This window comes from Brassica rapa, chromosome A07 (genome assembly GCF_000309985.2).
Source record: "Brassica rapa cultivar Chiifu-401-42 chromosome A07, CAAS_Brap_v3.01, whole genome shotgun sequence".
NCBI lineage: Eukaryota > Viridiplantae > Streptophyta > Magnoliopsida > Brassicales > Brassicaceae > Brassica > Brassica rapa.
The window spans coordinates 8,209,905-8,236,291 of NC_024801.2; the positions used below are offsets into that span (position 1 = coordinate 8,209,905).

General features: G+C 38.1%; 3 protein-coding genes across 4 annotated transcripts; 1 reads left to right on the forward strand and 2 right to left on the reverse strand.

The window, feature by feature from the left end:
- Positions 1–6,897: 6,897 nt before the first annotated feature.
- On the reverse strand, positions 6,898–8,449 carry LOC103828595 (60S ribosomal protein L13a-2). The gene is made up of 4 exons (XM_009104209.3): positions 8,119–8,449; positions 7,753–7,869; positions 7,565–7,652; positions 6,898–7,198 (listed from the first exon to the last, which is right to left on the reverse strand). Exons 1-4 carry the CDS (start codon positions 8,388–8,390, stop codon positions 7,055–7,057), a joined length of 621 nt encoding a protein of 206 aa, XP_009102457.1. The 5' UTR covers positions 8,391–8,449; the 3' UTR covers positions 6,898–7,054.
- Positions 8,450–8,570: 121 nt separating this feature from the next.
- LOC103828596 lies at positions 8,571–9,720 on the forward strand. Its single transcript, XM_009104210.3, has 4 exons — positions 8,571–8,838; positions 8,933–9,054; positions 9,217–9,314; positions 9,424–9,720. The coding sequence occupies exons 1-4, from the start codon at positions 8,661–8,663 to the stop codon at positions 9,527–9,529; spliced, it is 504 nt and encodes a 167-aa protein (XP_009102458.1). The 5' UTR covers positions 8,571–8,660; the 3' UTR covers positions 9,530–9,720.
- A 581-nt stretch (positions 9,721–10,301) lies between these two features.
- Positions 10,302–12,453, reverse strand: LOC103828597 (E3 ubiquitin-protein ligase PRT1). 2 transcript variants are annotated; one of them, XM_009104212.3, is made up of 8 exons: positions 12,197–12,453; positions 12,030–12,058; positions 11,769–11,948; positions 11,600–11,677; positions 11,376–11,510; positions 11,092–11,292; positions 10,878–11,005; positions 10,302–10,803 (listed from the first exon to the last, which is right to left on the reverse strand). In XM_009104212.3, the coding sequence occupies exons 1-8, from the start codon at positions 12,277–12,279 to the stop codon at positions 10,519–10,521; spliced, it is 1,119 nt and encodes a 372-aa protein (XP_009102460.1). In that variant the 5' UTR covers positions 12,280–12,453; the 3' UTR covers positions 10,302–10,518. The 2 variants fall into 2 exon arrangements, with proteins under 2 accessions (XP_009102460.1, XP_009102459.1); XM_009104211.2 differs by having other exon boundaries at positions 11,376–11,528.
- Positions 12,454–26,387: the final 13,934 nt, after the last annotated feature.

Genomic DNA, 26,387 nt, shown 5'->3' on the forward strand with positions numbered 1-26,387 from the left:
AAGAGCTACATGTCGGTTTTGTCCGCCATTTTTATAGCCTTAACCTGTTTTGCTTAGTTGGTAAGATATGAAATTAAACCGGAAACGAACCGATACTTGAACCGGGTCAACCTTTGTATTTTTAGTCAATGCTTTGGTAATTGCAGTGATTACGTTACGGTTAGTCAAAGAAAAAGTAGTTAACTTGTATAAACGTCTGTTTGGTTGGTGTACCGGTGGTTACGGTCCGCGTAGGCGCTAAGCTAACCATGATTTTCTTCGAGTTTTTACTGTTTGTTATGTCATTTGTAATGATTTTTATAAATTAAAATAGGTGTGGTGGGCCCACCGACAGAATAGTTTATTTCACGTTGTGTCCAGTAGAAGGTAGCCACGTGGAAACAGCCGACGCAGATTCCTGTATTCGGTGAGGGAGAAGAGCCACGTATCTAACTTAAGGTCCAAAAGGAGAGGGACAGGTAGACCACGTGAGTTCATCCATTAATTCATGGACTTTGCATATGAATCAATTTCTCTTGTTTTTTTTTTGCTTTTTTATTTTATATTTAAAAACCGACCCGAACCAGAAATCCAGTATCGGTTATAACTTTGAATCCGACAAAATAACCGCATCTAATCGTCCCCAACTAGATTCCCTTAGACAAACCTAACCCGGCGCAGTTCACTAGTTGGTTTCAATTTCCACGGAATCGTTCACCGTTCTCAACCGTAGTACATCCCGGGAAAGTGGAATAAACCCGGTTACTCGAGTTGCCGGTGCCTTACCGAGCCTAGGAAACCGCCGCAGTCCTAGTTGTCTTCCTGCCGGAGTAGCTGGATCCCGATGACTTCATCATCATCGCAACCGACCCGGTCAATGAAGCGCAAAACACCGGACTGTCGGGAGAGGAATGCTTACCGTCAATTGTCGAGGCCACCAACACGTCTACACCCTCCAAACAAAAATGGGCTGCACTGGTTGCAAACTCTGAATACATAGTTTTCTTAACCTGCAAAGAGAAGAAGATGCAATCTACCAAGACTCCAAGTAGAGATCCCGGCACTGGGATCATCGATCTTCAACCGGATCTCCAAGCTACGAGCAACACCAACAAACTCATAAGATGCTACCCGCAGCTTCCGGTCCGGATCAGAGAACCTGATCATGTACTCCCTGAGCTCCAGCCAACACATTGGTGGAGAACCGAGAGCAAGCACCAAAGCGGAAATGAAGACGCCACTGACCTCCCACGAAGAGGATGGGCTATGAACCGAAGACGAGAGAGATCTAGTAAATGGAGAGAGGCCGCCGGAGGAGAAGCCATGTCTATAGACGACAGAAGCGGCGAAACATCCATTAGCAACACACGAAGACTCACAGAGAAGTAACAGCCACACGGCCACCTATCCTTTGTGCACACGCCGACAAAGAGGTCCGCCGTCTCCACCGAACGCAGTTAGACCAAGTCTTGATACAAGACGCCAAGTATCCAGATGACAAGAAGAACAAAACGCTCCACTCCAACTTGAAGATGAAACTCTTCGCTAAAGCAACAAGATAAAAGACCAGAGGAGAGTACCAGAACTGAGTCTCACGCACCACCACTGCCGCGACCCCGTGTACATCTACAAAACTGAAAACGAGATCTGACAGAGCCACACCCGAAAATCCGACTTCGTTCACACCACCGCCTTAAACTGCCTCGTTGAGTCTCCATAAAGCATCACGACCACCGGATCTATCATATCCCGGGAAGATCTAGGGTTCCGGCGACGAGAAACCTTCCACAAAATTAGACATGTCAATGGCAAGGAGAGGTGGGTGAGGAAGCAAAGGGAAAAAGAGAGGAAGGGGAGAGATGCCTCCGGTGGGAGGAGCTAACGTACACCGGACGCACTACCAGTGCCTCCGTCGCCGAAGCTAAGCGGGGCTGAGAAGATGTAGAGATGGAAGAGATAGTCTTAGGTAGAGAAAGAGAGTAACTTTTTCGAGTTCTCTAATAAATCAAGTGTCAGATACGTTTGAACCCAGTTTTAGGGGTGTCAACTTCAGTGAAATCACCAACATAGCTGTCGAAATTCGCTTCATTTCTCTTGTTTTTCTTTGTCAAACTAGTGCACATGAAAGAATAAAACCCCTTTTTGGTAATGTCAAAATATTTTTCGTTTGACATATTGAAAGGGTTAATTTGGCTAATAACCAACATTATATTTTAAATTAATTATATTACTATATAAATGAGGGAATTAAGTTATTAACATTTATGTAATTTTGAAGATTTTTTTTTATATTTTGTATATTTTACCGTTTTATATTTTGAAGATGATTTTCTCTTCCGCCATTTCTCTCTTGTAAATATGATTTATGGTTGTATATTTTTGTTTGGAGTACGACGGTGGATTTTGAAAGTGGTTTCCAATAGTTGATGATTACGGTAACGAGAATAGATGATTACAGTACTAACATCTCCATTCTTTCCTTTGTTTCTTTTTTTTTGGTGAATCTTTCTATTCATGGTTCTTCACTGCTAGTCTTTTTTTTCTTGATTTTTTTTTAAATTGCGGTCATTTGGCTAAGATTCTTCGTCAACAAGTTTTTTTCTTCATTTTTTGTGGTAACTTTAGCGGTTTCGTCGTTGGAGTTCAGGTATTCATCAGAGTCGATCCTTGTTAAAGTGAGAAGTTAGGGTTCCGAAGTTCGATGATGGATTAATGGGTCATTTAGTGGGGTTTTTGGGGTTAAGCCCACTAATTCGATCCCATTTCAAGTTAATACAGATTTTGTATTTTTCTGTTTTGATTTTGTTTTTATTTTATGTTTTTATGTTAAAAATAAAAATTAATATAAAAAGTCTTTTATAAATATGAGATGTTGTTCTGAGAATCGATCCAAACCGGAATAAAACTCCAAAAAAATAAAAATCTCTTTGAAAAGCTCTAGCAGTCCAAGCTAAATAATAAGCAATGGCGTCTTGCCCATGATGAATGTAAGAGATCCTGAAGGTATGAAATATTCTTTGTAGTGCATATATCTCCTTCAGATTTCTTGAGAAATTTGGCCACACTTTAAGCTTCCTAATCATGGCAATTAATTCCTTGCAGTCGGTTCCAAATTAGTTTTAACAAGTTGAATGACGAAAACATATTTCCATTGCCCAAGCAAGTGCTTCGAGTTCAAGTGCAAATGTGACTCTCTTCTTCTTTGGTTTCTTGATAGTTGGATTTGACCTGACACAAATCCAACCGTATCCACTGAATTGTGCCACAGAAGTCTAAAACCATCCACCAAAAATATATCATCTAAGCATATGGCTTGTGAATCAATATTAACTGGTGATTGTGTAACAGTCGACGCTGCTTAATTTACTGAATACCAAGTTTGACATTTCTCATTTGCATGTTTGATTTATCTCTAGAGGGTCTCTGTCAATTCCCCTAAATAATTTATCAGTCCTTGCTTTTCAGAAATATCAGATTATCAAAGGATAAGGATCTTTAACCAGTAACGGATCTTCAATACTGTTTTTCCTCCAAAAATATAATATATATTTGTGTAAATGCTTGAGACTGGGAAAATATTGGTACAGGAAGGTGTGGCTGATAGAGTTCATGCTTGTTGGGTTGGAGAATATTTTAAAATAACATGATTAGCAGATTATATGGTTCCTCACATCTATGAAAACAATTGTAACATCACGTATGATGACATGTTCGATTTCTTGCTACGGTTACATGTCTTGTTACCAACTGCAATATAAGATGACACATATTTTGTGGAGCATTAATTTTCCAAACAAATGCTTGAATCTTAGTGATGTTGGGTTCCAAGTAGATTAATAATGTTTCTTGATGTAGGATGTTTCAAGCGACCAATTATCGTGACTTAACAATATACATGTCATTCTTTGTAAAGGTCCAACAATAGCTATCTCCGTGAGTTGTTTGGCTTATGGGAAAACTTCTAATTAAAGGGTTTTCTTTCTGGTGAACCAAGTCTTCAAGCATCTTCACATTCCATTCCTTTGATACATTGTTGATAAAATCACTAACATGCAGTCTCGGATGAACTATTGGAACTCCAGGCATGGCTATTCTCGCAGGTGTAGTCGGAATCCACAGATCCTCTCAAGCATTAACCTCATAACATCAATGGATCTTTTGTTTAATTTCTAGTGTTAATAAAGGTCTCGCAGCTGAAAGGCTTGCCATACATATGAATCTGTATAGTAGAACTTGCTTGCAAGATGAGCTAAGCCTATTATATTTTCCACGCAAAACCCTGGCTAACAGAGAGTCGGGGAACTGAACTAACTTCCCTAATTGTTAAGCCAACAAAGACATCTTCGTTTCAGAAAACAAAACAAGTCATAGCAAACACATCTTCATGAAGCGTCAAACTATGAAATTGTTTCTAATCCCTCTAGAATTCCAACTTATTGTTTTCGTAGATGATGTTTGGATGAGTTTTTGGGATCCATCAAACCATTAACCTTAGAAGAGCTGACTTCAGTATTCTTTGATCCACTATGGCATTTTATAGCATATTAGCCTTGATGTTCTATGATATAGATTTCCTCGCTAATTGTCAACAATATTTTTTTTAACTCCTATAAACACACTTAAATATATTTTGCAAAATATATTTGAAAATATTTATGCAATTTCTTTTGTATGTACATTCTTTCTCAAATTGACACTAAAGTGTTAGATTGTTTTCAGTTTTTGGAATAGTTTTACTTTTTATTTCTAAAAACTAATTTTCATCCAATTAAAAATTTTGATATATAGATTCTCTAAAATATAGAGAAACTATATTTTTATACAAAATAACTGTATATCTCCAAGATAAACATCCAAAGTTTCATTGTTTTCTTAATTTTTTTTATGATGGTTTGTTTCATTTTTTAATTTAAATATTACTATATTTATGCATTATTATAAAAAACAAATTAAAATGATAAAATATCAACCAATAATACTACTAAAATTTAGTAAAAAATATTTTTAACATATAAAATATGAAAATAATTTATGTTACGAATTTTTTTATTAAACTTATCAATAAAATTCATATAATTATTTAAATTTACTGTGTATAGAATTTACATATTTTGCTAATAATCTATTGATATTATTTGTAAATATTGTAAGTGTGTTTTTGAAAAAGTAACTTATAAGTCAACTTTTTTAAAACACTAGACAGATTCAAAATAAAGTTAGTCTCTTGCGACTCTTCGATCTCGCGCTTCGGTTCGGACATATCGCAGGTCCTGGTGTAGGGTTTCTAACCGGTGGTGCTCCGTGCGCAAGAGCTTCTTCCGGGTGATGTTTCTGCTGCTACTGGTTCAATGGTGAGGTTGTTGAGGTGGAGAATCACGGAGCAGTCGGATTTTTTAGTTGGGAGAGGATCGGCTTTCAACCTCTTGATTGTCTCCGTTTCATTTTTTCATCGTTGTTGACGATGATCGGTTTGATTTCGATTGGGCGGTGGATCTTTGCCGGTTTCTGGTCGGGAATCATTCTTCTACGGGGTTCAGGTTCTTCGGTATCCTTCGGTGTCACAGTGGTCCAGTCCTTCTTTCGGGTGGTTAAGTGAGCTATGCTGGTCTCCTTGGCCAACAGAGGCAAGTTGTGTGCTTAGGTGTGCATGAGGAGATGGCGCCTAGCTCTGTTCAGACTAATGTGGGTGTGGCTAGCTGTTATATTCACCTGTTCAGGTGGATCTCGACAGTCGTCTATGGTTGTCAGGGGCATCTTTCCACGCTACATCACCTCAGTCCTTTTCAACACGGCTGCCTATCAGTTCATCCAAATGTTTAAGGCGGTGGCTTTCATTGCGGATTTGAGTCTTGGTTCTTACTTTATTTAACCTATCTCCCTTTGACACGAGTCTGGGTTCTTACAGCAGAGTCATCGACTTCTGGTTCTTGGTAGTCACAAACATGGAGGCAATTCTCGGGGTCATTGATCGCCTTTGTGTCAAACATTTAGTCATGTTCACTTCCTGGTGCCGTAAAGTTCGCTTGATCTTTTGCGGTAGTGTGTTATTACTTACTTTGCAGGTGATTATAGACAACCTGATATTGTGGCGATGGTGAAATCAACTTGCTTTTGCATGGTTCGTGGCGAAATGTAAGTGTGTACAGCTCGGTTCCTTGGAGCTCTTCTCGGTATGAGTAACTTGAAACCTTCACTTCTATTTCCATCAACCGCTTCATCGACAGTGAAGGGTTATAAGCTTCGAAGAGTTCATCGGAAGGTAGCTACGCCAAAAATGACTAAAAAAACTCAGCATCCGAGAAAAAGAGGAGAACTTCACTTTCCCGAAGCCATCATCTATGGTGAAAACGACAACTGATTCCTAAAGATGTTTAAAGTTGATTAGCGAAATGTCTTAGGTTTAGTGGGTGGACAAAATTAGGAATGTAATATAATGATATGTAACCAGATCTAAATTCATGTATTTCGATTTGAATAAAATTTAAATTTCAGAAACAAAAATATTTAAATTTTTAAAAACTAAATTCTAAAATCCAAAATCTAAATATAATATCACCATTTGTGTTCTTCAAGAAACTAAAATATACGGCAAAGTCTAAAACCAAAAATTAGAAAAAGAAAAAAGAAAAAAAGAACTTAAAAGCCAAAAATCAAAATATGAAAACACCTAAGTTTTTCTGTAAGAAATAGAATTGACGTGAAAATAGAGCTCTTTAGATACTGTATGCCACTAGCCAGTCCGAGCAATACATGCAGTAATTTAACTTTCCTACCATCACAACTCTAACGAGACAAAAGTTTTTTTTTTGTTTTTTTTACCGAGACAAAAGTTAAAACAGAACAGTATTGGAAATCTACTCGAGTATTTCCATGTAGAAATTTTCTACCTTCGAATTAATATTTGAGATACGTCAACAGTGATAATAACAAAAAAGAAGCTCCAATAAGAAAACCAAAATGTCTCATTCCAATCTTTACGTTTACAAGCTAACAAATGCAAAACCGAAATTCAAAGGGTAGAATCGAGACGAGCACAAACGCAGCAAGTATTAAACCAAAAGACAGATGCGAATTATCAGTACTTAATCGGTGCAAGAACATCGAGCTGGGCTCCCAGTTTCTGCTCTGCAACCTTCTCGGCCTTAGTTCTGAGCTTGATGAGCTGTTTCTTACGCTCATACACAGCTTGTGACCTCTCCTTTCTCTTGACCTCAAGCTCCTGCAATATCATTATACAAATGGTTAAATCGCATTTTCTTCCAGATGATGTCCACATAACTAAAAATGAATTGTACACGCTCCTAAGTTTTGAGTTAGATGCGCAGGGTTTACCAGACCATCTTCATTTTTACTACATGATCAACTCAGCATTCAAACAATGAAAGAGATGTTTCAGTAAAATGCAAACCTACCACCCCAACTATATCTGCTCATGCTACTACTCAAAAGACCCACATAATATTTTAATGTATCATCAACTCTCTCCTTATAGGGTTCTTCAAAACTCAATATTATATTTATGAAAACAATCTTAAATGACGAAACATTTGTTCCATAAACTTTATATTACAGAACAGGGACATACCTTGATGGTGTCGTAGTGGTTCCAGCCAACCTCAGAAGAAAGACGGCCCAACAAGCAGTACTTGTGACCAGCCTGGAGCCTCAAAACCCTATGCAAGAACAAAACAAAAGGTAAGAAACAAGCTGATAGCAGAAACGCATTGGACATTAACTATTACAAACAGAAGAAAAGTTTCAGAATTTGTTTACTTGAGAGCATCAGGAATGACCATTCTCTTGACCTTGTCGTAAGGAGGAGGGACTCCTTCAAAAACCTTCAAACGGTCAAGAGCAGCAGCTCCACGCTTGGTCTTGTGTGGAATCATCCTGTGACACAATCAAAAAACAACTTGAAAACATTCTCTCACATCACTTCCACTAATACATTTTCAAAATTACCAAAATGATTCATTTTCAACAGCAGCAGCCATAGATACAAACTCTAATGAGCTAAAAAAAGATACTAGCACGTGATATTGCTATAGTCCTGCATACATTTACTGATCTTCATTTTCAAGATTAACAATAGAAGCAAGTGTACAAGTTCAAAGGAATGCAAAGATTCAGAAAACGAACCCACGAACTGTACGCCAGAAGATCTTAGAGGGAGCCCTGAAGTGAATGGGACCGTGAGAAGGCTTAGTGTTCATGCGCTTCCTGAGAAACCTCATGTACTTCATCTTCTGTCGAACCAATCCACCTGACAGACAAATCTCCTCACATCGGACCACCACAACTCTCTGTCCGTTGAGCAACTCCTTAGCGATGATGGAAGCAAGACGCCCCAACATGTGGTGCCTCGCGTCGACCACGACACGCTTCGCGCATATCCCTGAACCAGACACCATCTCTCCACTGATTCGATTACTCTCGGGCTGCTTCCAGAAGATTATGAGTGTAGACTCAGTGGCGGATTATATACGACGCGGCTAGTGAAACAATTAGGGTTTCTCGTCTAAAACCTAATGTTAATGGGCTTTTGTAATTAGATTTTAGGCCCAATAAAAGCCTCTTTACCTTTACTTTCTTCTGTTTCTTGTCATTCTTCAAGGGATTCATTCGGGTTCTTCTTGTGTCACCAGAGAGAGAGAGAGAGAGAGAGAGAGAGAGACACTTCGATGAATATAGCTTCGAGGATTCGACGAAGTTTCTTTAGAGAGGAGAAGAGGAAACTTCCTAGTATAAATGGATCCTCGAGCAGGAACGAAGATGATGATTTGCTAGGAGTGACTGTTGAATTGATCGATCACGTCAGATCTTTCACCATTGACACGTTTAAGAACTTCTCTCTCTACGGTAATTTCGAATTCGATTCTCAATTTGATGATTTTTTTCTCGATTGGTGAACAATCAAGCAGTAGTGATATGGGGATTATGTTTGTGGAACTAGACGAAGAAGCGTGTGTAAATCCTCTGGAAGAAGATGAAGAAGTGAGCTCCTCTGAGAATGTGAAGAAGGATTTGTCTGATTGGCAGGAGAGACACGCCGTTCTCGTCTTGTCCAAATCCAAGGTTTTTGATCCTTCTCTTTGTCTTAATGATTTGAACCTGCCGAGTTTTTGCTGTTCAAGATGAGTTTGTTTTGCCGATTAGTAACATTGAGTTAAATCTTATAGAAAGCTTTCGAAGCTGAACAAGATTTGTTTTTTTTTTTTGTTTTTTTGGCAATTGCAGGAACTCTCACAGCTGAGATTTAAGTTATGCCCACGTCTCTTAAAGGAAGATCACTTTTGGAAGATATACTTCAAACTTGTCAGGAACCTTGTTGCAAAGTAACTACTTTCTTCCTTTGAGATTCCTCCATGTGTTATATACCCTTGCTGTTTGAAAAAAAACTATTAAAGAAATATATGATTGGTATAATCGAAATTGTTTTTGCAGATATGAGGTGCAAGCAATCCAACAGGCAATAATCAAAGGTGTTTATGAAGTTGAAATGTCAGAAACCAGGCCAAATTTGACTAGTACCGGACCTGCAACTCCATGAAAGCTTAGTAGCTTAAGACAGGTGTTGTAACTTACAGACTAGTATACTCTTGCTGTTGTAATCTAAGGCTGCACTTATTCTAAACATGTAGATTTTTTTTCCCACGGCTTGCTTTTTACAGCTTATTAGACGGGTTCAATAACGAAAACCAATATATACTGAATCAGCACCGCTTGATCGGTAAAATATTATTCCATGTGTTTAAAGCGTGACAAACCCCGAAGAAATGATAGTGTGATTGCAGTAGCAATTCATGGCACTACGTTGGCCAAATAAACCAAGCAACTCTCCCAAAGTCGGAATAACAAACTCTGCAACATGATCTTGCTTTCTTACGGTTTTGCTTCACAATGTTGGATATAAGAATGATTCAACAACCATCAACCAAAATATTGAATCAACAGGGCTTGATTGGTGAATATCAACATGTTTACACATCTTCAAAAATTGATCATGTGATTTCAGTAAATGCTGGGTGGTGTTTACCGCCTATGTAGTAATAAGAATCGACATCATTATTTCATGTTTTGGTTCATCGGATGAACAAATTATCCAAGGAGCTGACATATTTACATGAGCCAAGATACAAAAAGCAGCAGCTGCTGCAACGAGGTGAAATTAAAACCAGCGTTGATATCTTTAAAGTAAATCAGATGGCACAAACCGAACCACAAACTCAGAGAAAAAAGCTTGAGAAAATGATTTATATAAAATCCCCTAATCAACTACCCAATACCTGAAATAACCGATTCGAGCAGCTGCTGCAACGAGGTGAAATTAAAACCAGCGTTGATATCTTTTAAAGTAAATCAGATGGCACAAACCGAACCACAAACTCAGAGAAAAAAAGCTTGAGGAAATGATTTATATGTTCATAGAGTAACAAATGAACTTTCCTTTGAAAAACTACAATTTTTCTTTTTAAAACTATACGATCACAAACCACCTTCAACAAGTACACACCATGTCACTCTCTCTAGACTGCTATTTCATTCTGGGCTCGATGATGTTGACACATCAGAATCAGGAGGCCCTTCCTCGCTCTCATCACGGCCTTCATGGACCATCGGTCCGCCAACAAGGATACCGATAGAATTGAGATTGAGCAGAAGCTGACGAACCGATGCACGCTCAAACTTGTGGTCGGGAGTGTGTTGCTGGTTGAATCTCCCGGGAACTTTAGAAGGAGTCTCGTAACAGTCTTTGCAAAGGTCATACCCCATTTTCTCCTTGCAGTCTATGCACCTGTATCGCTCCCCTTCTATTGGATACACCTGCAAATGTCACATCACCACTCAGAATAATGAACTATAAACAACTCTGTTTAGAATAACAACAATGTACTTACTCCGCAAGAATCACAACCAACTCCGATGTGAACATTACAGGCAGGGTTTGCCCACCTTGGAAGACTGTTGTTGTTGTTGTTGTTTTCGTCTGATGAGGATGTGCCTTCTTTGTGATACTCTTGAAAATCTACATATCAATGATTACAAAACTATGAATCTCTTGTGTACACAGATGATTCATAGAGTTCTCACAATGTAACAACAACAACTTACTTCCTTTGCTATCATGGGCAAGCGTTTTCTGAATCCCACTTCTCCTTGAAATGTATTCATCAGGAAAGTTTTCCTCCAAAAACTGCTCAAGAGCCAAACAAACTTTGGGAAATCTTCTCGGGTCACAAACATGACACTCTTTGCATTTGATCTTTTCGCTTTCTTGATCCATCATATCTACTACACAACCTTCGCAATACACTGCAAAAGCCATGACACGTTATATTATAAGGGGAAAACTCGGAAAGAAAGAAAGAAAAGCAAAACATGTAAGATGATGATACCATGTCCGCAGTTGAGAACCACAGGTCGGACGAGCAGCTCCTTACATGCTGAACAGAGCAAATCATCTTTTGAAATGCCATTCTTAGGTAAGTCGTTCTCATGAACGTTAACAGTTTTTGCATCTTCCAGGGGTTCTGTATTAGAGCACTCATCTAAATACAATAGAATCATAAGCATAAAAACAGTTGACTAGAAAGGGATCTCATCATGTAAATACACTCACCAGAGACACTTAGAGACTGAAGCTTAGCCTTTGGTTCATCAATCTGAGGTGAGAAACAAGCTCGTGCTTGTTCATCCTCTGGAAACCAAGACAATAAATCAACAAAAGTTACTTACACCTGAACCCAACAGCATAGAGAAGGTGACACTCAAAGCAAAGAAGAACTCACTAAGAAGTTGTGCTTCTCTCTTGTTATGGGCGATGGGGTATAACTTCTTGAGGAGGAAATGAAGCTTAAGGCAGATAGTGGGGAAGTGAAGATAAGGGTCTCTACAGATGGGACAATGAGACACGCGCAAGCCACTCATGGACCTATGTACGCACCAGAAACACGATAGATGACCACATGCTGCAGTTTGCAATCCAAAAGAATGCATCAGAATATCAAACAGAAAGAGATATTTGTTTTGAGAGTCGAAGTAAAACTTACACAGCACAATTGGTTTGTAAAGAAGTTCCCTGCGCAACACAAAATGTCCATTTCTAACGATTAGTTTCAAGAAGAACGTATTTGCACAATCATTGACTCAAAGGAATACAAGTTCTCGAAGACTATGAGATCTACAAAACAGATGATTGTAAATTCCACACACTTACAGGCAGACGCAGCAGAGAAACTTATCGGAGATTTCTTCTTCTTCCTGTGGTTCATCGTCTTTTATCATCGTCACATAATCCATTGATAGAGAGAGAGAGATCTGAGAAGGTGACGGTGCGATGTCTTTGCTTTTTTAGAGAATCAATCAAACCGCCGTACCTCCTAAGACCTTAGTTTTTGCCTGCCTTGTACATATTTAGGATAAAGAACATTAATTAGTGAATCTTTTATATTCAGAAAATATCCCAGGATAGCACTAAAAAAAAATTTTGGTCACAAATATAATCTAAGAATCAAAATGAATATATATTTATACTCATAAGGTTAACTAATTCAAACCTTATGATTTTGAGTTAAAAGTCGTAGATTTGGTATTGAAGTTTAAAATTTTATAAAATAAAAAGTAAATATTAAAAATTTGAAAATAAAAATTTTAAAATAGTTACAAAACGTATTTTTGAATTAAAAAAAATTTGGAAAAAGAAATTAAAAAAAAATTCGAAAAAAATATTTCAAAAAAAAGTTCGAATTCGAAAACATATAATCTAAAACAATAATTTTTTTTAATTTTTTAATTTTTTTTTTAATTTATCTAGGGTATTATGATCTTTTTACCTATTAAATGAAACATTTTGGCCACTTTCCTCCTTGTGATCTACTTTTGTGATAAAAACTTGAAAATTGTCTATTTATGATAATTGTATTTTATATTCCCCTCCTTCTATTTATCAAAAACCTTAAGAAATAACTTCCGTTACATACCTTTCAATTTTAAGGCCGGGCAAAATATCCAGATCCGAAAAAACCAAACCAAATCTAATCCAAAAAGTTATATCAAAGTAACTTGAAGATGGTAAAATATACCAATGAATCCAAGAACTGAACATGATTCGAACCAAAATATTTCACTTATCCACAAATACCCAATCAAAATATATATTTAAATATATTATGTAGCTTTAGATTTAATATCTAATTTAAAATATCTAAAAATATGTTAGTTTTGCAATTGACTAATTTTTTTATTATAAATTTGAGTTTCAGAACTTTGCTATGAGTAGACTTCTAAAGAAATTTTTTTACTGACATATGAAGTCTCCGAATACGAAATGTGCTAATGTTAGTTTTACAATTGACCATGTTTAACTTCATACGAGCAAAGTTCTGAAGGAGTTTCATAGTTAGAAGACTTCCCATAAGTCTGCTCTTAAAACTAAGAGTATGATCAAAATCTTGGAATAACGATAGAACACATTTCAGGGGAAGTCTTCTCACCAGGAGACATAGAAGTCTCATCGTGGTGGTGAGAAGACTTCCCATAAATTTGTTCTTAAAAATAGGGGTGTGAACAAAATCGAGTAGACTTCGGGGGAAGTCTTCTCACCAAGAGAGTTCTTCGGAAGTCTTATCATCAAGAGACTTGTCCTGAAGCCTGCCAAGTAATTAATTTTAATCAAATGTTTTAATAATTTTTCAATCGCAAAACTGACATGAGAAAACATCTTGTAAACACCTCAAAGATTTCTTGTGAAATGTTAGGAAAGACTTTTCCTAAAAGTCTTCTTGTAGCAAACAATCTATATAACTAATTCCAGTCAAATGCTAAAATGTTTTGGATGACACCTCATAGGATTCTTTTGAAAAATTATAGAGACTTTTCAGGAAGTGTAATTGACTTTGTTGCTTAGAAAGATAAACTAGCAGACTTTTGCTAAGAGAAACTCACAAAGTGGATAATTTCAAAACTAATATATGCATGATAAATGATTTGTGTGTGTAAGAATTGAGATAAAAAGATGTAGAAGTCGACTTTAAGTGCATTTAGAGTTTGATTTTAATTGTTAACGGTGGTTGGTGATATTGATGACAGTGAAAATTTCGTAAATAAGTGATGAAGACGACTTAGACAAGCCTTTTTGAGTGAAAACCACAAATTTCAAAAAATAATAATAGCATTTGTGAATTATGATACATTTTTATAGTATATATGACAAAAATGAGGTTATGTTTGTGTTTGACCATCAATTAGTGTGTCATAACTAAAAGAAGGACATCATGTAAAGTCATCAAAAAGTAAATATTTTTGATAAAACTATTCAAAAATATAAAAATTTATTTTTAGAATAATAATTTTACAAGTTAATAAGATCTTGTACAATCCATATTATCACGTTATAGAGTTTTACTGTGTTTTTTTTTTAATATCAAAAGATCATTCTGTTACTCAAATAAGTAGTGGTTGGAAAGTCAAAACAGAATATAACAACCAAAAAAACAAAGTTCCTTACGAAAGAATCTTGCAGTTCTAGCTAAAGAATCAACAAGTGTATTATGGTCTCGCGGTATGTAAGATATCTTGAAGGATTGTAATCTTCTCTGTAGCACTGATATCAATTTCAGCTCTGTCGAGAAGTTTGGACATGCCTGAGATTCTCTAATCATAGCGATCAAATCCTTGCAGTCTGATCCAAAATTTTGACAGGTAGAATGACACGACATATTTTCCATTGCCCAATCAAGAGCTTCTATCTCTGAATGCAAATATGACTCTCTTCTTCATTGGATTCTTGTACCCATAAGCTGAATTTTTTCAGGTGTATCATTCCAAATCCATCCACAACCATTAAATTGCAATGTTGAAGTCAAACAGCCATCCACCAAGTATACATTCTGCAAGCATATGGCTTGTGAATCAATAATAGGTAGTATTTGTGCTACTGTAGAATCTACTGAATTTTCCAAGAACCAAGCTTGACATTCTCCTTTTGCATAAAGAACCAAGCTTGACATTTTCCTTCTGCATATTTGATCATCTCTAGTAGATCAATTTTACTTTCTTTGAATAATTTAATATTCTTTGATTTCTAAAGATACAAGATTATCTATGGATCTCTATCCAATTTCAGATCTTCAATATTGTTTCTCCGCCAGAAGAAAATCCATATTGGTATAGACATTCAAGACCGTGAACATGTTCGGTTTGAAAGGTGTAGTCGATAAGGCCCATGCTTGTAAAGCTGGTGGACTTTCAAAAATGGCATGAGTCATAGATTCATTGGATTCCCCACAATTAGGACAATGATTATCACGACGATGTGGCAGATTTCTTGTCACATCTACATGTCATGTTACCAGTTACCATATAAGATGACACATTTTCTGAGGAACATTAACTTTCTAACCGCAGGCTTAGAGCTTAGTGATACTAAGCTCTGAAAATATTATCTCAGTTTCCTTAAGGACTTTTAGCAACCTAGTTTTCCGACTTAACTGTGTATTGTCTACTCTTTGTAAAGTTCCGACAATAAGTGTCTCGATGTATAGTTTGGCTTATGGCCAAGCTCTTAATTAACACTATATCTTGTGGAGAAAAAACATTCGCAAGCATTTCGACATACAATTCCTTTGAATCATCTCTAATGAAGTTGCTATGTATCATTCTGGGATGAACTACCGGAACAATAGGCCTGACAGGCCTCGCATGGAAAGTTGGAATACAAATATCCTCCCATGCTTTTGCCTTATAACCTGAATGAATCTCATGTCTAATCTCCAATAACAATAATTTTCCTGACAGCTGAAATGCTAGTCCATACATATGAAGGAGTAGAACTTATTCATAAAGGCGAACTAAGCCTATAATACTTTCCATGAAGAACCCGAGGCAGAAGTGTCAAGAAATTGTACTAATTTCCATGATTGTGTTGCCAACAATGTCAAATTAAACTCATGGATCATATGAAAACCAATATAACCCTCTTCTTTTGGAAGCAAAGTTTCTTCTATTTTTTGGTGGATTAGAACTCCACCAAAAGTGTGCATTGGCACTTTCAAATTTTTCACAAATGTCTAAAGAGAGCAAGAAGTTGGACATAACATAGGTCGGAAGTGCTAACGCAATAGATTTGAAGAGAACCTCTTTTCCTCCTTTTGATAATCACCGAGCTGACCACTCATTCGCTTTGTTTTGCAACATCTAATCTATTAAAACTGAAGTACAAATATGAATTAATCCTTGAAATAACTCTTAAATTATCTAATGCCACTCCCTTTTTTCCTCTTAATCATAATTACAGTTAGTAAATAAGGCATAAAAATAACTGTTTCCATAAAAATTGTTTGCCTAATCTTTTACCTGCCAAATAAATTTAGAAAACTGCAATCTTTCATTTAGTTAAAAGATCAAAATTTAAAAAAATTAACATTGGAATTGATGAATGTCATGAATGAAAAAGGCTGGGAGATATATTAAATTAATTTATTAGTTTATTGAAATTAAATAAATCAAAATCGTTTAAATTTTCAGAACAATAAAACTAACTCAGTTAAATTTAATTATTGGTATTTTCTAATTTAATTAGTACAATAATTTATGTATTTAAATTTTACAGGACTTTTATATTGCAAAATTTTTAAATAATAATAAACTAACTTTATTTAATGATGACAATTTGTTTTATCTAATATATATATATACTAGGGTCTGTCCGCGCTACGCGCAGGATGTGATATATATATTTATTTAAAATGTACTGTTTGGAAGCTTTTTTTGTTTGTATTTGGATTTACTGATTGTGTAAATATTCTTAATTTTTTGAAAATTTTGATCAAGGTAAGTTGATTGATGTTGGACCAAATGAGGGTCAGTGACAGTACTCTTCACAACAGTTAAGAATATTCTTGCTAGAAAATTATTGGAATAACTTTTAAAAACTAACATTTTGTTTGTAAGTTGAATTTCTATTTTTGATTTGTTATCCAATGTGGTGTTGTAAGTAGAATATTTTTATTTGATCTGGTTGTGGGCATATATGTGTTTAGTTGAGAATGTTTATTCATATTTATAAAGTAAAAATTGACACAACAATTCTCAATTTAAATTCATATGGGCTACCTAATGATCTAACAGCAATGTATATTTTATTAGATTGATGTTCTTGGATCATTAGGATACGCCTGAGATTTTTATTTAATTTTTAATTTGAAATATATATATATAAATATTATAAAATATTATTCATTTCGTTTTGTCTTACAAAATTGACCTTTTTATATTTTTGTTATTGAAAATTATAATTAAGATTATGAGAAAATGAACAGAAAATAATTTAAATTTTAATTAGATTGGTTGGACTATAGAAATGTTTCAATCACTTATAATTTTTTATAACTTTTTGTTTCGGCATTTTTTTAGTAATTTAATGAACAGTCCTATATTTTTTGTTCATGTTTTATTAGTTTTTCTTAAATCAGCGGTTTAAAAGTTATAATATTTTTCTATAGCTTAAAAAACTTACAACTACATAGATAAAATCTACAAACTAAATTATTACAACAAATATTTTAAATTATAACCAAAATAATTGGACCCATGATCTAAATATTATTTTATCTTATAAGTTTTTATGTAAAATATTGTTAAATGTACAAACAATATTTTTTAGTTTTAGAAATCATCACTTTCAAGGTGTTAGAAAATTTGTCTTTTGAATTTTCTTGTTCCACTTCATCACACATATGTTTTGATGTATGTGCACTAGCTATAATCAAATTTAAACAATGACCACAACTGTATTATTTTCTCAAATTTGGTTGTTGAGCAAAACATTTATTGTCAAAGTATAAAAGTGTGTTGGGTTTTTTATTTATATGATTGTTGTGATGTCACATGATATTGCACAAATGCATGATATGTATCTCAGGTTTTTCTCTTAGAACAAAACAATATAGACAACCAAGATAAGCTATATTAAACATGTCTATATCATGGTTTTACTTCACTTCAGTGTTTTCACTTTCATTCCCACATACCAAGGTTGACTTTGTGATTGACGATCCCAAGACTAAACTACCTTACGTAAGATCTATGGTTGTGCAACGATGGAAGGGGCTCATGCAGCTTATCAATTGTTCATGCTATGAACTGTTTTAGATTGTGTATCATTAGAAGTTTGTTAACAAAGGTGTACAAACTAAGATGCATTTGGATTTATCATCATGGTGTTAGTTTGAGAATAATCTTTTACATACCAATAAACTATTACTACGCCGAAGTAAAACCTACTGCTTTTAAATTTGTACTCAAAAGAGTTCTATGAATTTTTTTTTAAGGTATATACAGCAGGAAAGGTAGGTTTGATAAAAAAGGTAGGTTTGGGTTACGTAACGGCACAATGTTCGTAGATTGAAACACACTGAGACAAACCATTGTTTCCTTCTATAATTGTCTGCAACTGAAAGTTGTTCTTATGAGGCTAAGAACACCTACAAACCATTGTTTCCTTCTATAATTGTCTGCACTGTCGATTTCCGTTTAAATTAGGAAAGTAGGAGAACCCTAGTTTCTCAAAGGTCCCGGATATCTGCTAATACCATACGCCAAGCAATCAGAAAACGAAACGAAAAAACTAATAAAATAAGAAATAAAAAAAAGAGAGCAAGATAGTTCTTATTCTGTATATGTGTTTGAGCGTTTACAACAAGGTAAGTTCTTGGGCTACGAGAGCTGTCGGCGAGATTTCTAGTTCTAAAACCCTAAGATGGCAAAAACCTAATTGAGTCACAGCTCGAATAACAAAAACGGAAAATTGCCTAAAATCGCTCTAAGTGCTAAGTTTGCTGTGAAGCAGTTCCCTCCTTCGTGCCTCTCGCCTAGGACTCCTTATATACTTGCTCCTAGGTCGGTTTACGCTTTTCCATTCCTGCCCCTAAGCCGTCATAGATCAAAATGAGGATATTTCAATTTTCCAGATCTTCGTGATTATCTTCGGAAACTTCAGATTTATCCGTGGAAACTTGACATTTATCCTTTCCTTATGAACCAAGCATAAACCGTCATCGCCTTATGGGCTTTTGGTTAAGAAATCGTAAGTGGGCTTCGAGCTGCGTTTTAGGCCTCCTTAGACCGTCTTTGACTCGAAACGTTTATTACGGTTTCTTCGATTAAAACAAACTTCCCGCGGTTTTTATCGCAAAGTTTGACTGATGACTTCGAGTGACGAGAACATAGAATGGTTTAGCCATGGCCTGCGGAAGATATCATTAAAGAGTAGACGTGAATACATGGATTTGTGTTGTATCGACGTTTTGGGAGAGCTCGGTCGCTACGTAGCGACCGAGCCGTGTTTGTGATCGGTCGCTACGTAGCGACTGAGCCATGTTCGTGATCGGTCGCTACGTAGTGACCGAGCTGTGTGCGTGCTCGATCGCTACGTAGCGACATTCAAAAGTTTCGAATGAAGAATGAAGAGTGCCCTGCCCACAGTTCGGTCGCTACGTAGCGACCGAGCTTGGCTTGTGCGTGGTCCAATGACCATACTTGAGCTTGCCCGTGGCCGATTTGGATACATGTCCGTTGCCTTCGGACAATCGGTATTTAGTGGTTCGATTGAGATTTGAACAAGATTTTACCGCAAGGCTCTTCGTAAAGATTTATTTACGAAGATTACTTTTCGTAAAAACGTTCATGCTGATTTTTACGGACTTTTAGACATTTATTCCGTCGTGACCGATTTTGACCCCAACATCATAGTTTATTGTGGGATGAAAATTAGATTAGAAAAATGGAATACATGTTTAAAACCAACCAGACCTGGAAACTCCTTGTTTTTATTCGGAACCCAATAATCTCTGTTGGTATTTGGATGAACAGAGTCCCCCATCTCATTGAACTTGGTAAGATAGGTGAAACGAACGGCTGACAAGTGCGCCTGAAATTTTGAAGAGATGGTTCATGTTACTACATCTAACACACTAAGCTCGATGATAAAAATTCCTGAAACTTTAAAAAGTTTAATACTTATCAATGCAGACGCTGGAATAGTAAAAGTAATAAGATCATGAGTTTTAGAAAGAAAAACCTTCGAATTTTTGCAAAAAAAAAAAAGAGAAACCTTCGAATCATGGAAGAGCGTATCCACTCCCATCAGCTCGCCACCGTGTTTGACATTCCGTGCTTCCCAGAATCTGAGAAATCTCATCTCAATGGTGGTGGAACAGAGGCCGGCCTTCAATTCAGAGAGAAAGGTTGATGATTAAGCCATTAAACTGGAAAGATTTCTTTGGTGTAATCACGATTTGAGAGGATGATGTTCATGGAAGAAGGCTTACCTTTTTATAGGTGTAGATAAACCGCCTAGAAAAGGGATAAGGAGCATTGAATGTCAGATCGTTCTTGATATAAAGGCAAGGAATTAATCTCTGGTAACGTTTCAGAAGTTTTTAACAGAATACAAAATGACATAATCGAAGATTCAAATGGAGATTCTTCACGTCGAATTGCCTCACTCAACATCCCGCAAATCCATTGTTGTTGTAGATCTTCGGAGATCGAGTTCTGTTTCTTTCTTTCGACCCGACCAGACTCTGTTCAAACAGTTTCTCTGTAGATAGAAAAGGTGCCTTCAATGAGTGCACATATCATAGTGAGTTGCAGCATAAGTTATGTTGTGGTGAAGTTTGTATATGCTTAAAGGTTTAAAAGAAGAGCAAGCATAATTGCCTTCCTGTATTAATAGAAAAAAAGAAGTTAACTCAGACACACAAAAGGACCGTAACAACAACAACACCAGACTCGATCTCAAAATCTAATAAAGACCAAACAGCAAAACAACAACATAGCTTATTGTCTGAGTATGAATCTAGAACTAAATCAACATGTGGGCTTATTGAAAGTCGAGATCTTTTAGGATAAATCAATCAACTGGCGATTCAACGTGGTCAGATCATGACGCTTCCAGAAGACATCAAGCAAGGTCTTAAAGCTACACTCTTCTGGATCGTACTGAACCGAAAATCTCATACTTATCAACAACTTATTGAAAGATGAACTCACTGGATCCAGGGAAAGATATATTCACCACCACCGTACTCATCAATATCTTCTACTTCCTCTGTTTCATTATAAGTGTCACTTTAGCTTTCTGCATACAGATTAAGGAAACAATTAATTTTGCATATTTTCTATATAAAATACCTATACATCTAACCATGTTTCAACCAATAAAAATACAAGTTGCATAATAAAATTAATAAATTTTGCATTAAAAATCGAAAACGACACTTATTTTGTAACGAAAAAAATTCTCTATTGTGACACTTAATATGAAACGGAGGGAGTATTAACTACATAATTTTCAGAAATCCACACAAAATTAGACTGAGTAGATTGAAACCCAAAGAACATACATGTGGAAGCTGAAATAACCTCACTTCCTCCTGAGTGCCAAAATTCAGATCTTCAGAGATAGTTGAGACGATGAATGTACGGTGATTGGGGGTGAAATTGTAAGGAGTGACACGTATCTGGACACAAACTCTTTGCCAGCTAGCTCTTCAAGTTAGCTTGGTAGCTCATCCTCATCACCACTTGCTTTCTGCAGTATGCTGGTATTTTACGTGTTTACAGTAGCAATTGCATTGCATATTAAAATGCATTGAAAACAGAGTGTTGTTTAAAAAAATTACCACATCAAGAGCAAGGACATCAATTTTTTTGGTGAGCTTAGTCATCTCGTTGTTGAACACTGTAAAGGTAGCACTGTCTTTACCGTCATCTACAAAAAGCTCAACACGGAACCTTAAAAGCGAGGTGAACAATTTTTATGGAACATTTGAGTAAACACTTACTTTTGTTAATGGCACATGATGTTACTGATAACACCAGTAACGTGGGGAGAATCACATTTTTCACTGGAGGGAAGTCCCATATTTCTCCAACTTCCTGTTGCAGCCGGTGCATGAGACAAATGAACGTCCATTTTGTCAGAGGACTCCAACAATTGTAGCTTTACATAGGAAATCCGCTTCATGTATCTAAAAACAGAAATGAACTTGCTATTTTTCCATGCTATTTTCAAGTTAAGAATAACAAACACTATATTATCAAAGATCGCCTTATACCTCTCATTGGAGTTGGAGATAAATGTGTTTAGATCTCCAATTGACACAATTTTTTTTCCTAATCCCTTCCATGGTATCAACAGAATGGAAAACCTCAGATGATGTAACTCCCAACCTGCATGGACCATTTTTGGTTGCATAAGATAATCAGACAACTTAGTTGTAGATGTTGGGGTCAAAAACGGTTACGACGGAATTACCACCCGAAAATCCTCGGAGATCGTATTTCCGAAAGAGATAGTAAAAAGAAGGATACAACTTTCGTAAAATATAACCAATACGAAGTTTTTATGAAGAAGTATCCTTGAAGATTCAAACCAAACAAACCAAGCTCGGTCGTTGCGTAATTACCGCGCATACACGCTGTCCGGTCGCTACGTAGCAACCAAGTCCAGGCCGATATCGGCCGCTACATAGCGACCGAACGTCCGACCTACTCGGTCGCTACGTAGCGACCGAGCTCGAGCCAAAGCTCGGTCACTACGTAGCGACCGAGTTCGAGCCAAAGCTCGGTCGCTACGTAGCAACTGGGCTCGAGCCAAAGTTCGGTCGTTGTGTAGCGATTCCGAACGTCGACAGACACCAGTCCATGCATTCTCGTCAAACCTTCAAATGCTATCTCCCGAAGGCCGTAGGAAGCTCAGTCCATGTTTTCCGCTATTCTAAATCATCGATCAAACTTCACAGATTAGAAACCGCGGAAAGTTCTAAAGAACTCGTAGTAAACGTGTCGAGTCGGAAGACGGCCCAAAGGGACCTAAAACACGACTCGAGGTCCATCCTACGATTTTTTAACCAAAAGCCCGTAAACCACAGCACGGTTTACGCTTGGTCCACAAGGAAGGATAAATGTTAAGTTTCCGCGAATAAATACGGAAGTTTTGAAGATAATTGTGAAAATCGGGAAAAATGGAATATCTCCATTTTTATGCTATGACGGTTTAAGGGCAGAAGCGTAAAAGCGTAAACCGACCTTGGAGCTAGTATATAAGGAGTCCAAGGCGAGAAGCATGGGGGAGAACTTTTCAGAGCAAACTTAGCACTTAGAGAAATTTAGCAATTTTCCGTTTTTGTTATTTCGAGCTGCGACTCAATTAGGTTTAGCCGTCTTAGGTTTGCTAGAACTAGGAATCTCGCCGACAGCTCTCGAGCCCAGGCTTATACCTTGTTATAAACGCTCATACGCAAATTCAGAATAAGATCTTCTTTGCTCTCTTTTTCGATTTCTTATACTTTATCGTTGTTATTCTCGTGTTCTGATTGCTTGACGTGTGGTAATTAGCAGATATCCGGATCCTCTAGGAAATTAGGGTTTTCCTAGTTTCCTTATTTAAACGGAAATCGACAGTGCGAATTTCGGTTCCCACAGTTTGGCGCTAGAAAGAGTGGGGGGTACGGATCAATCTAACCCGCAAAAGCCATATCACTCTCAATCAGACATGTCAACTAACGACGCGGATAACGTGCAAACTCCTCTTAACGGAGGCAGCGGCACCGATCTCCACACTCCAGTAGCGGACGTATCCGCGGCCAACGCACAAGCCAACGCCGCGACGCTCGAGGAGTTTAAAAAGATGTTCGCCACTTAAAAGAAAAGGTCGGAAGAACAGGATAAGCTCGTGAATACCTTGACCAAACAGGTTGAAACCTTAACGGTAAGGACCCAAGCAATCCTTCCCCGCGGAACCACCAAAATCCACGGAAAGAGGCTCTACTTCGCTACCCCACTCGACAGATCATGAGTCGCGCGGGAACGACCTTCCGGTCAAAACCCTAGCGAGAAATCTCCCATCGAGAAGGGGAACCCTGAAAGTCTTCCGCCCCCTGCAAAGGACTCGAAGGATAACGAAGCCGAACACATTGACCTGGATCCTAGTGATGTCTCCAACGACACCGACGAGGACGTCGACAGACATCCAAGAAGGACCAGAAGCCGATCCGCTCGGGAAGGCTCCCCGTTCGAAAAACCAATGACGGAAGAAGAGGAAGTCGCCTATTGGAACGAACAAGAGGAGCTGGCTGAAAAGCAAACCGAGCTCACTCGCAGTAAACGCCGACAAGCTCGGAAATCCACTGACGAGACATCGGATATCCGCGATCTTTGCGACTGCATCACCAAGACTGCGGCAGAAGTAAGAGCTGTAAAATCTCAAATCCATCATGCTACTAGTGCTGCCCCCGAGATCGATCGACTGCTGGAAGGAGCTCGAAAGACCCCCTTTACCAGTCGCATTTCGGACATGAGGATGTCCGATCCGGGAAAAATCAAAATACCAAAGTACGATGGTACGGCCGATCCAAAAGCGCACCTTCAGGCATTCCACATCGCGATGGGAAGAGCAAGACTGAAGGACGGCGAAAAGGATACCGGCTATTGCCGCCTGTTCGTCGAAAATCTTGAAGGAGCAGCGCTCGAATGGTTCGCGCGCCTTCGTCGCAACACCATCTGGAGTTTCCGACAGCTCGCATCGGAATTTCTCAAACAATACTCTGTATTCATAGACAGAGAAACTTCCGATGTTGATCTCTGGAGTCTCTCCCAGAGGGAAGACGAACCCCTCCGCGAGTTTATCAGTCGGTTCAAGCTAATAATGTCCAGAGTCAGCGGGATAAGCAACGGACTATATCATAGTCGAGGAAGAAACTAAAGTCTTATCGCAAAAACATAAGGCGGTAAGGCTATCCTCGAAAGACGTGGATCCGAAAGGGAAAAAGAAGAATTCTCGTAACGACAAGTACGTCCATCACGAGGGGGAAGATTTCCAAGGGGCGCATAACTATGCGATCAATTCGGATCAAGGCCGGACCACGGGCAACACATGGACTCGCAATCAAGGGTATGACGAAAACACCTTCTGCGAGTTCCACCAATCCCGAGGACACTCCACGACCAACTGCAATGTTTTGGGAGCAAGACTGGCCGCGAAGCTGCTCGCTGGAGAGCTCTCGGAAGTAACTAGCGTCACGGATCTCATCCTCGATTATGATCGCCCTCCAAAGACGAATAGAAATTCTCCCGCTGAAAAATCCCCTCAACAAAACCAGCTTGGGGATAAACGTGGTAGGAGGCCAGACGACAAGGGAAACGATAACAATCGTCGCAGAGTCAATGTGATCATCGGAGGATCACAATACTGCGGCGATACTGTGTCGGCCATCAAGGCTTACCAATGGAAGGCAGAGGCGAGTGCAAATTGGCCTACATGGTCTCCTCCTCGAGATGGCCAAAATTGCTCGATCACCTTCACAAAGGAAGAAGATGGCGGTATCGACCAAGCTCGCTGCGACCTGCTCGTCATAGATCTCGTCATACGAGATTTAGAAGTCGGAAGGGTACTCGTCGACACGGGAAGCACAGTCAACGTAATTTTCCGCGACACTCTCAAGCGGATGAGCATCAAACTCGGAGAAGTAATTCCGACGCCGAAACCACTCACTGGTTTTCAGGCGAAGTATCGATGACTCTTGGATCGATCCAATTGCCAATCATGGCCAAGGAGATCACGAAAATCGTCGAGTTTGCGGTAGTCGATCATCCTGCTATCTACAACGTGATCATAGGAACCCCATGGCTCAACGCCATGTAGGCAGTTCCGTCAACTTACCACCTGGGTCTCAAATTCCCAACCCTAAGCGGAGTCGCAGCCATCTGGGGATGCCAAAAACAGTCGCGGCTATGCTTCCTCGCAGAGCACAAGTTAAGGCAAATCGTGACTTCTGCAGCTGTAAACGGCAAGCGCATGAAGATAGACCGATGTTCAGCCAAAAGCGCCCCGGGAAAAGATGAGTTAAAATCGTCTACCGACGCAAACGCATCGAACGTCGAAGCTCGACACAAATCCAAAGCCCACGCTACAACTCAACCGGAACATCCGGAAAATAGCGTTGACCCAGCCACGATCGACATGGCCACGGCGGACATCGCGACGTCTACCGCCGAGTAAGAACATTCGCGGCATGAAACAGAACTACGAGATGGCTTGATCCTCGAAAGGGGTACGTAGGCAGTTCGTCAAAAGACGAGTTCAGCTATCCCCCTCTCTAAAAAGGGGGGGGGGAGTGGGTGCGTATACTCGTATACTCCCACTTAGAAAAATCGCCATTATTGTAATCGAGTTTTTAGAAACTTCAAAAACATTTACAATATACGTTGTCCTTTTTATCGAAAACGTTTACGCTTCAGTAAAACACAAAAGAAACATTAAGGACACGCCTGGAAACATTAAGACTCTTGTCTACGGCCTCATCCGGCCCAAAAATCGTAAAAATCACCATCTTTCAAACATTCAA

Bases quoted from the DNA above. Each gene is read 5' to 3' on its own strand.
- LOC103828597 (XM_009104211.2), bottom strand. From the start codon at position 12,279: ATGGATTATGTGACGATGATAAAAGACGATGAACCACAGGAAGAAGAA. The intron at 11,529-11,599 runs GTGAGTGTATTT...TATTGTATTTAG, and splicing joins TCAGTCTCTAAGTGTCTCTG to ATGAGTGCTCTAATACAGAA. The intron at 10,804-10,877 runs GTAAGTACATTG...TGACATTTGCAG, and splicing joins TTGGTTGTGATTCTTGCGGA to GTGTATCCAATAGAAGGGGA.
- LOC103828596 (XM_009104210.3), top strand. From the start codon at position 8,661: ATGAATATAGCTTCGAGGATTCGACGAAGTTTCTTTAGAGAGGAGAAG. The intron at 9,055-9,216 runs GTTTTTGATCCT...TGGCAATTGCAG, and splicing joins TCGTCTTGTCCAAATCCAAG to GAACTCTCACAGCTGAGATT. The intron at 9,315-9,423 runs GTAACTACTTTC...TTGTTTTTGCAG, and splicing joins GTCAGGAACCTTGTTGCAAA to ATATGAGGTGCAAGCAATCC.
- LOC103828595 (XM_009104209.3), bottom strand. From the start codon at position 8,390: ATGGTGTCTGGTTCAGGGATATGCGCGAAGCGTGTCGTGGTCGACGCG. The intron at 7,653-7,752 runs GTAAACAAATTC...GTTCTTGCATAG, and splicing joins GTCATTCCTGATGCTCTCAA to GGTTTTGAGGCTCCAGGCTG. The intron at 7,199-7,564 runs GTATGTCCCTGT...ATGATATTGCAG, and splicing joins ACCACTACGACACCATCAAG to GAGCTTGAGGTCAAGAGAAA.